At 29.5% G+C, this 11,606-nt stretch overlaps 1 protein-coding gene across 2 annotated transcripts in view; it reads left to right on the top strand.

The window, feature by feature from the left end:
- Positions 1-7,650, top strand: part of LOC119687978 (probable serine/threonine-protein kinase clkA) — a 133,324-nt gene extending 125,674 nt beyond the window's left edge. For both annotated transcript variants that reach the window (XM_038102559.1, XM_038102557.1), the window contains 4 exons: positions 3,367-3,504; positions 3,754-4,375; positions 4,480-5,112; positions 7,426-7,650. In XM_038102559.1, coding sequence (XP_037958487.1) covers positions 3,367-3,504; positions 3,754-4,375; positions 4,480-5,112; positions 7,426-7,544 — 1,512 coding nt within the window. In that variant the 3' untranslated portion in view covers positions 7,545-7,650. The remainder of the gene's footprint in view (positions 1-3,366; positions 3,505-3,753; positions 4,376-4,479; positions 5,113-7,425) is intronic.
- The last annotated feature ends 3,956 nt before the right edge of the window (positions 7,651-11,606 follow it).

The following is an 11,606-nucleotide window of genomic DNA, read 5'->3' as shown; positions in this document are numbered from 1 at the left end:
TATACTGGGGAGATCACAAAAAAACTAAAGGATAAACGAAATGCTAGAAAAATATGGCATCGTACCAGATTTCCTGAAGACAAGAGGAAACTTAACATAATTATTAAAGATCTAAAGACTCTGCTGAAACGACAGACGGAACAAAATACGCAGAAGTTCTTACATAGCCTCGACACGTCTCACTTATCTCACTATTCTCTATGGAAAGCAAATAAAAAAGTAAATAATACAATAGATTATCGACCCCCACTTAAAAATACAGATAATACTTGGGCGAAAAAACCGTCTGAAAAAGCTCAACTTTTCGCAAGCCATCTAAAAAACGTTTTTATTCCACATGATATGACTGGCGATTCAGAAATAGATGTCAATGTTTCCAAATTTTTAGAAGAAACTCACCAAATGGAGTTACCAATTAGGAAATTTAAAAAACGAGAAATAATTTATACTATTAAATCTCTTAAAAATCAAAAGGCACCTGGTTATGACCTCATAACTGCTGAAATTCTTAAAAAACTTCCAGAAGTTGCTTTAATATTTATTACTCATCTTTTCAATGCATCCTTGTTAAAAAGTTTCATCCCTGATCAATGGAAAGTTGCCGAAATAAAGATGATACTAAAACCAGGGAAACCAGCTGAAGATGTAAAATCCTATCGTCCAGTAAGTCTCCTTCCCATTCTTTCAAAAGTTCTTGAGATATTATTTTTAAAACGTCTTATGCCGGTAATTGAGTCGAAACGAATAATTCCGAACCACCAGTTTGGATTCAGAAGAAAACACTCAACCATTGAGGAAATTCATAGAATTGTTGAAAAAATACAGACCACTTTCGAGCGAAAAGAATACTGCTCAGCAGCGTTTTTGGACATATCTCAAGCGTTTGATCGAGTATGGCATCAAGGACTTCTTTACAAATGTAAAAAGCTTCTGCCACTTAACTATTATACGTTCATAAAATCGTATCTATTGAAAAGACTCTTTTATGTCAACAATGAAAATGAAATGTCTTCTCTACATGATATTAGAGCTGGAGTACCACAAGGCAGTGTACTCGGTCCAACCCTTTATCTGCTTTTCACATACGATTTACCGAAGACGGTAGGAATTGTAACCGGCACATTTGCAGATGATACACCTATCCTGGCGAGTGCAAACGATCCCTCTGTAGCCTCATTCAAACTACAAGCTGGTCTTGATCGTATATCAAAATGGTTGCAGTATTGGCGCATGAAAGCAAATGAAACAAAATCTACTCATGTTACATTCACAATGAGAAAAGACACCTGCCCGGAAATTAAACTTAATAATATAATAATTCCGCAATCAAATAGCGCTAAATACTTGGGCATGCACTTAGATAGACGTCTGACATGGAAAACGCATATTTTTAACAAAAGGAAATCCCTTGGGATTCAATACAGAAAAATGTTTTGGCTACTAAATAAAAAATCTTCAGTATCCCTAAAGAATAAACTTATTTTATATAAAAGTGTGCTAAAACCAGTATGGACCTATGGCATTCAATTATGGGGAACAGCCTCAACATCCAACATAGAAATTCTTCAAAGATTTCAATCTAAAACTTTACGGGAAATAGTAAATGCCCCATGGTATGTAACTAACATTCAAATCCATCGGGACCTTGGGATAATCCCGGTAAGAGATGAAGTAAAAAAGGTAGCTAGAAAATACCATGAACGAATACAAATTCATCCCAACATCCTAGCTTCGAATTTGATGTCCCCCTTAAATATATTTACGAGACTGAAAAGGAAAACGCCGCTTCAAATTTTATTATAAAAATCAAATTTTATTATAAAGAAATCTTAAATTAAAAAGAAAAGAGTAGCTCTCTACAGAGAGAACTACTTTAATTGTAAATGATCAAGTCTCAAATAGTATTTATTAAAAAATTGTAAAATGTCACCGTACTATGTGACAGAATACTTATTGAATTTAAATTAAATAAAAAAAAAAAAAAAAATTTAATTAATTTACAGAGAATTTGGTCAGACGTTCCAAAATCTATTTACAGACACTCCCTTTGACGGATTAGTTAATGTCTCAGCCTATATTTGGCCTTTAAAGTTTATCCAGTAGCTTTTAAAATAAGATTTCTTGCAGTATCTGAGTTTTTTCAGAAATTCGCGAAGTATAAAATGGAGATATTCGTATGACGATACATTCGGCCCTTTTATTGCGTCTGTTAGCCACTGTCTTGTCACGATTCATTAAACAGCGATAGCCAATTGTCCAATATTTCTGAATGAGTTTAAACAGAATTTAAAATCAGTAAGTATACGTCGCTGTCAAACATTATGTTAATAGTTGCTCTATTAATAATGTTATATATAAATATATAAGTGACATAGTCTTACCCCTAACTAATATACTTTAAATATATAATGTAGTGCATACACTTAAGATCTATAATACACACTTGCATTTAAAGAACTGCTGTTCCAATAAGAATACTTTAAGATTAAAGAGAACTACAACATGCGTTTATCAAAAATTTTACATAAGAAATAATATTTTTGAATTTTTTTTTAAACCGCAAAAATTTCCTGGGTATGACTAATCACCTACGTTTGTACTAAAACTTTCCATCTCAAAGAAATTTTATTTTTTTTTTAGTGGCACACAGTAATTTATGTATTTTTATTGTTTAAAGAAGATTAGTTAAGTTCATAAAAAAATAATATTAAATTAAATTCTGTGTTAATCATCTATGGAACGAATTAAAATCACTTTAACATTTTAATGATAAAATTAAATTAATTTAACTAATTTAACTTATAAACATCTAATAAAAAAATGTCAACAAAATTATTGACTATAAAAACTTCTGGGACGTGATTTCCTTACAAATTACCATAACTTACTATAGCGGAATCCAATACAATATATATTTTTTAACTGTTCCTATTAAAACATAATCTTCTTCGCCGTCTTTATTATTATTTCTCGTGAAGCATAAGGCCCCCACAGTACTCCAGTATGTCTCGCTATTGGAGTCTGATTTTTATACTAGACTCAGTCTGTACCGTGAGCCGTCGATTGTTTTTCTTTAAAGTTGTTAGAGGAAAAGAGTAATATTACCTTAATTTCTTTCTCCACTGATTGAAATTGTATATCTTAAACATTATTTCTCGAAATATGTACTGAAGTATCTGTTTCCATGAACCTCTGAGATTCTAGTTACTTTCGCACCACTACTTTAGCTTGTATGATCACTTCAATTAAGTGGCTGGTTGTTAACGCCCATGTATGGCATTACATTAGTATTATATTTGTATATTTAATAAAAATAGCATCAATCAAAAAACTTTACCTATATTGTTTGCTTTTTTTTCATTTCAGGTTAAATTGGTTGACGTTGAAAAGGTGGAGTGGCTAAATCGCCGTTCCTATAGCGCCATTGGCTTGTTATTAGGCCGTGAAGGAAGAGTTTTATTACGTTGCGACGATGGCCTCGAAGACTGGTATGAACTTTTAGAGGTGAGAAAAATGATTTTGATCAGGAAAGCTTGAAAAGAATATTCTATATACTTACGATATTGTTAAATAAATAATGATAACAATAACGATAATACAATAATGCTGTTATTGTTTAAATTTTAGCCCATTAAAAAAAAATCAGATACTTAAATAATTCACCGGTTACAATATTTAATATAGTATGTTTTTTATTTTTTAAGTTATAATTTTAATTCTGTTTTAAATACTCTAAACTTATTTTTTATGCAGGAATGTACTTTAACTTCTAAAGAGCGTCGACGTGCCTTAAAAATTGCACAAGGGCCTCGTTCTCGTGCTTCATTGGCCGCGCCAGTTTCACATGCTTCATTGCAAAATCATCACTTCGGCCTGGGCGGGACATATTCGAGTGCTTTTGATGATTGGTTAATGACGAGTGGTAGTGGCGCAGGTCGATTAAAGCTAGGCACTGGCAGTGTAAGCGGTTTCGCTGGCAATAATCCATTTCTGTTCTCTGATTCAGTGCCAGATTTAAGTGCTTTAAATAACGAGAATCAGAATCATATAAGTGGCATGTCCACAAATCATTCAACACCACAGAAAATACCCTACTCTTCAGCAAATAACGCAAATTTAAGTCGCTATTCTAATGGTTACTCATCACAGAACAGTTCTTTCTCCAATTGCACCGGCTTATATGGTTCACCACGACGCATATTTATTAACAGCAGTTTCGGTTCCAATCATGTTGTTGATGAGGAAGCTGAAGATGGGGAAGTACTGTTAAGACGTCCACGAATTTCTCGCAACAACAATACCGAAAATGGAAATGAACTGGATCGTGACTGGTTGTATCGGAAACCCAGAGCACCTACTGACATGCGTCACTCTGGTGAGTATTAAAATATTTTTTTTGTTGTTCTTTTGCTATATTATTTAACCGGTGTTACAACAATAAGTACAAGCTATTAAAAATATATATGTTTTTTACTGTAGTGCAACCAATGCTATCAACATCTACTAATGGAAATGGTATCAACAATGCTAACCATAGTCATCAAGCCGATTTGGACTATTCGGCACATGACAGCGGACTTGATACACCTCCATCTACACATCGCCCGTCCAGCTATCGAGAGTTGAATCATGCTTCGCCCCGCGATTCTAGTGAGACTACAGTTAGCTCATCACGTGGTACTTTGTTAAATTCGCCAGGCGGCAGTTTTCGTACTAAGCAATTGAACCACGTTACCAATTTGAATCACGTAAATGCATTGCATAGCTCACGTTACAGCGTACAAGAGCGCATACTCAAGATACGTAATGAAGAGGATCGTTTTGCTTCTATAAAATCTTCAAATCGTATCAACCAAAACGAATTATATGATCCGAACCAAAATCGTTATTTTAAGAATGGCAGTCAGTCTCCCGCTTTAACACCACAACATACACCAATCAAAATGCAACCAAATCATGCTCAGGTTCATATACATAATGGCAATGGTAATAATAATAGCCCAAATCTTAACGGCAATGCTCCAATAAATGGTTCGGCTATTTTTCGTGAACGCTACCAACATCCTGCGCTGGCAGCTATTATTAATGAATCCCAAGGCATGAAATTTAGAGGTAATGACTGAGAGATAATGTTATACTAATAGTGATGTTTTGATTTTTTGATCTATAAAATATCTTTGTATATATATATATACTTATAATTTTTATAAACTAAATATATCTATATTACTTTTTTGAAATATTCTCTGTTATTATAATAATGTAATAAGATTTATAGATATACGAGTAGTAAAAATCGTAAGACTATTATGTTATCGAAATGTTAATGTCAATGTATTTATTATATTAGAAGTCATTTATTATTTATGGTTTAAATTATATTTATATATTTTTGTAATAAATTTCTTAAAAGATTTTATTGTCGATATTTTGAAAATAGTCGAACATATCTAAATTAAATATTTTTCAAAATAATTTTAAAATTGCTTATTTCTCTTAACCTTAACCATTATTAGTTGGTAATCATGATTTTATCGAATCGAAAACTAACCACGGCGAAAGAAGAACTCCACTCAAAACTTTCACGAAATAGACATATTATACTGTAACATCACGTTCGAAATCCACCAATGGAAGCACACTCTCAAATGGAGGTGCTTGATCTCTTGTGGAGATCACGTACACACAATCATTTTGTTTGTTACAACATTGCAGATGTGGGAAATCCTTAATAATTCTGGTGTCTTAAATCAATACTGTTTTTGTAAATTATACATATATGACATTCTTATTCATATTTAAACGTTTTATATTATATGTATGTATAATATAGATAATAATGATAAAAATAGATAATAGATAATAATACAAGTTCATGCTTTGAACTTGTTGTCTGAAAAAATTATTTTCGAATAATTCCAAAAATACTACTGATGGTGTGTATTTGGCAGTACTCGAAACAGCTGTTTGGTCAGCCAAGAATTCAATTAATAACAAATAAATAAATGTTGTTGTTCCAACTTACTACTGTTCGTAAACTCTTATATTACTACTGTTCGCCTCTTTATTAAAAACTATAGCTTCTGTTAAGTAAATAGTTACTTTCGTTATTGTTATATTATATACAACCAACTGAGTAATATATTTATATATATAAGTAAAACGATATGTCTTTTACTTATGATAGCCTGACTTCGACTGGTTCTCTATTTATTCAATATATAATATGTATTACAACTAATAATTACAGAGTTGTAATTATACTACTTAATTATACAACAGTTATAACTGACGTTAAAAATCAATTTTTTTTCATTTTTAAATAAGTGATAATCTATCGTATCTGGGGTTGAGTGTTAATGAAACCAAATGGGTTAATAATAATAAGTAATATAAAATAAATAAATTAATTAAATCGACACTAAAATCTATCATTTTGAATATATAAAAATATATATAAACAATAAACAATATATATAAAAATTATTTAATTATGTTCCTTAATATACTTTATAAGTAAAAATAATGATAAATTTTTTTAATAATGTAGACATTTATTGTACATGACGTCTATATACAAGTTGTCCATGAATACATTAAAATCCTTTTGTCTAAAAACGTTGGACATATAGACGTTCTCACTATTTTGTTAATTATAATTATAGCTTGCACAGAATTACAAAAATATGGAAATATTTTTTATATATCTGTATATTTTACTTAATTATATATTATTTTTTTTATTTATTATTATTTTTTTATATTATTTTTTCTTATATATTAATATTATTATTATATTATATTATAATTATATATTATTATTATATTATTGTTATAAATTTATTTTATTATGATTATAATATTATTATTATATTATTATTATAATATTATTATTATATTATTATTATTGTATTATTATTATTATTATTTTTTACTTGAAATTTCTTTTCCTTCAAAGTTATTATATAGATTCAAGTGGGGTCAACAAAAACATTATTAAAATGAAATAAATAAATACACAATATGTTTAGTCATAGGAAAGATATATATTATATAAGATTGGTATAACAGACGCATCTAAATATTTTTAGACAAATATTTTTGAATTAAATAAAATTAAAAACAAGCCCATTATTTTACTAATATAAAATAATCTCAATTTATTTATTTATTTATTTTTTTTTTGTTTTCATATATTTTTATAACTGCATGTCACCGCACGTCTAACTCAAAAAATTCATCACAAAAAAAAAATATTTAAATAAACTAACTTATTTTGCCGCACTCAGTTGAAGCATGAAGCACATACCAACTGCATCAATTATATAAGCAAAGAAAGCAAGTTCTATTTGTTAAATATAAATATATTATAATTTTTAAATTTTGTTTAAAAAAATTATTTCAACATTTGGTTTATATATTTAGATCGATCATATTCCGATTGTCAACAGTTGCCGGCTCGACGCAGCAGTAACAACAATGTATCTCCATTAACCACAAGACGCAATAATACTCCCATTTTCGGTACACCTACTCGCGTATAGCGGTTAAAGATCTAAAGCTACGTTGGAATTACTTAAAGGAAGGCGTTACTTTAACAATAATTAATATAAATTTATTTAATTAAATGAAAGGAATAAAACAGGTTTTAGCAAAATTAACATTTAATTAACGATAAATAGTTACGAAGTAAAATTTAAAATAATATTAGCAATTAAGAACTAAAAAAATTGAATACTAAATAGAAAAACATATACGATATACTCTAAAATTTATTACTATAAACATTTAATATTATATAGTTGCAACAATCAAATAAATTAATTTAAAGCAAGACGAGACCAATTGTTTATTGAATACAGTAGCAGATGTATTTAATATTTAGTAAAAATTATAGAATGTTCTTTCTAATCAATTAAATCGAATATACAGTAAAAGGAATTTTTTGAAAAATTATTAATTAATATGTGTACAATACTTAATTTTTGAAATTTCAATCGAATATATGTAAATGTAATTTATATAACGAAATTAAATCGAAATAACATAAGTTTTTATCATATAGAATATTAACTTTATATTAGCTATATATATATAAAGTGTAAAGCAAATGCATGCACATTTAATAATCACATATATAAACATCATCATCTTCAGCACTACAACGACGGCCTCCGATCATAACCTCATTAAACAAATGTTTTCATCGATATCGACTATAAATAGATTTTGAGTGCTACTTGCAGTCTTTGCAAGCTTCTTGATATACGTCATTTTTCTGCTGCAGACATTGTCTGCATCGCTGCCACTTACCATATAATCGATCATAAAGAGTTTTCCAAACATCTGCTTGTCACTAATATGTGCTAGATTAGTAACCCAACAGAATCCACCAATTTTTATTTTTATGAGTATATCTCTTTCACTTACAGTTTGTGGCTGTAGCGTCTCCGGAATCGACTATATATATATTTATATTTTCATTTATTTATTGATTATGATTTATTTCAAAAAATTCGAGTTTCAATATAAGTATAAATCAAGAATTTAAATAATAAGCATAAATAAAATCTATATAAATAAACAAACGTTACAAAAAAAAACTCACCTAGCAGATACTCCCATTAAATGGACACCCATTCTGATCGGAGGTCTCTATTAAACAAATTCTACTACTGATAGAACATCCCTATTAAATGTATACTTCTATCGAACAGACATTCCCCATTGAGCGGCCACAATTCTACCCACAACTTAATCCCTATTAAGCGTCTCTATTGTACGAACGCTCCAATTAAACGGATATCACTTTTAGGGAGACAAGTTTTAAAGCATTTTTTTTTTCATTATATCAAACATTTTAATACTTATTGGAATCCTGTATTAAACACATGGGCCTGTTAAACGGAAGCCAGGATGTAACAACTGAATCTTTTTTGGACAGACACTCCAATGGGACAAATAAATGACGGTGACTATAAATGTCCGCTTAAGTGTGCTTTTATTATATATAAAAATGTTGCAATATGAAAAATATTATTATCTTATGAAAATAGGTTATAAAGTAATTGCAATAGATTAGTATTTTAACTAATTGTTGTGATATTCATAAATAATAATCAATTATTCGTAATATTATTCATTTACATAAGTGTCTATTAATATTTTCACAATAAATCCAACTAATTACAACTCTGTATATAAAACTATATAATGTAAGTTATATTTACATTAAGACCGAAAAGTTTTCGGAAATTCTCATTTAAAATTCGCGCGCTGTATATTTTTCGATATTTTAAGTTTATGTAGTTTGGCAGCACTTAAGGACAATTACTATGCCAAAAATGAGCGCGATCTGTCAGACAGTTCGTTTACGGCAGCTGTTGAAACCAGTTCACCTCAGTAGGGCGTTGCGAAAAAAACAATGGAAAAAAATATTGAACAAAGAGTTTGCATCAAATTTTGTGTTTCGAACGAAATTTCGTGTGCAGAATCGTTGCGAATGCTACAAAAGGCTTATGGGGAATCAGTTTTATCGAAAACTCAAGTTTATGAGTGGTACAAAGCCTTCCAGGACGGTCGTACGACCGTCGAAGACATTTCGCAACGCACTACTGAGGTGAACTGGTTTCAACAGCTGCCGTAAACGAACTGTCTGACAGATCGAGCTCATTTTTGGCATAGTAATTAAGGACAGTGCTGCCAAACTACATAAACTTAAAATATCGAAAAATATACAGCGCGCGAATTTTAAATGAGAATTTCCGAAAACTTTTCAGTCTTAATGTATTTCATTATAAAAAAAACAATGCAAAACTATTACAATAATAATACTGCAAAATAATAATGAAATGATAATTCCGTACGAAATTTACAATGCAATACAATGGGTAATAATATTTAAGAACTATGGGTACCTTCATACCACTTGGAATGAAATAATAATGATACTTTATAAACAATGGACACAAGCACTATTTGTCTATTTTCATACATAATTACTCGTCTCACAGTAAACAATAGTGTATGGATGCTAGGAATATGGATCAAATTTTGCTTATATATTTATAATTTTACAAGCTTGTGAAACCCTCTGCTTCCTCCGATATTGATCGCATAGCAATAATCGTCCCAATAACCATTGGGAAGATTTTAAGAATTTAAACTGCTGTTTTAACATTATTTATACGCATTTTATATTATCAAAATATTCCAATAATCTTGGTGGTGGAAATGAACAGCAAGTAATAAATCAACCTTCAACTTCTAAAGTTCACAAAAACTCTACAATAGCATTTACATAGACGTACACAGTAGGATCGCTACAATCCTTGGTGTAACCATCATAGACCACTACTTGTTGCCACATAGACCATTGATGAGGTTGCATCCTTCACTATATATTCTCATTGAGCGTAACTACCGCCATCCATCATCAGTCTTGCATCAATCACAGACTGGACAAACTGTACTTTGTCACTGGATTCGACAATGTGTAAGGATACTAATACCGTTTACGAAACCTTATGATCCAAAGCAAGTGTACAATTCGAGCTGACATTGGAAGTAAAATATATTAAGTCATAAAACAAATTTCAGAGATAAGATTAGATAGATAAACTATTACTTTTGCATCGATTAAAACTACTAAACTTTTTGCTTCTATTGGAAAGGAAAACCTTTGATTGAGGAATCTCTTGTCAAGTTGAGTTTTTGACTAAAGGGGTCAAATGCCAACATAACTGAAATTCAGTTGATCATTTCTTGCAGCAATTATACCCGCTTACTTATTAGTCTTTAGATGTGGCACTTCACATAAACCTATGTGTACCTATAAAATAATAATTTATATATATAGTTGTGAGCAGATTGACACTATTTTTTTTTAAATTCAGGAGGGAATTTTTTCTTTTTTTTGTGGCATTTTACCGGTCGAAGTTATCTTGCTATGTAACAGTTTTGTTCCATTTTATAAGTTAACAGATAAGATATCTGCTAAGTCATTTAAAAAAGGATATATGGGTTCTGCGTGGACCTTGTTACTTATAATAAATATGTTTTTTATTACCTTAACTTTTGCTTTTGTCAATACACTTTATTTCATAAACGATATAAGTTCTCATTTAATATGAACATCTAAGATGACTTAGTCGCTTCAAAATAAGATTTTTTTACGAAGATTTTGTATTAAGCTACAACTTTAAGAAAGAAATATTATTTAATATAATGTAATCAATCTAACTATTTACAAATGATAGATATGAATGATAATATTAGAGTTGCGAACACTCTATATATATGTAATATGGATATATATATCAAGGTCAATAATTAAAGGAACTATGAATAATGTAGTATATATTAATATAATAGTAATATTATGTTTATTTTTTAAGACTTTTTGTGAACTTATTAATTATTTGGCCCTTACAACCCGCAGCCTTTTCTTTTTGTGAATTGTTAAATAACGAACTAAGAGAGTTCTTTTATTTAATAACACACAAACATAAAAACATAAAAGCAAACATATAATTGATAAAAAATTTAAAATTAAATAAAATAATAAAATAATTATTACAAAATTTGAATAGTAATTAAAAAAAGTG

Source organism: Teleopsis dalmanni, chromosome X (genome assembly GCF_002237135.1).
Source record: "Teleopsis dalmanni isolate 2A chromosome X, ASM223713v2, whole genome shotgun sequence".
In the NCBI taxonomy this organism is placed as follows: domain Eukaryota; kingdom Metazoa; phylum Arthropoda; class Insecta; order Diptera; family Diopsidae; genus Teleopsis; species Teleopsis dalmanni.
Note: the sequence above shows the minus strand (reverse complement) of the source record. Positions and strands in the feature narration are given on the sequence as shown.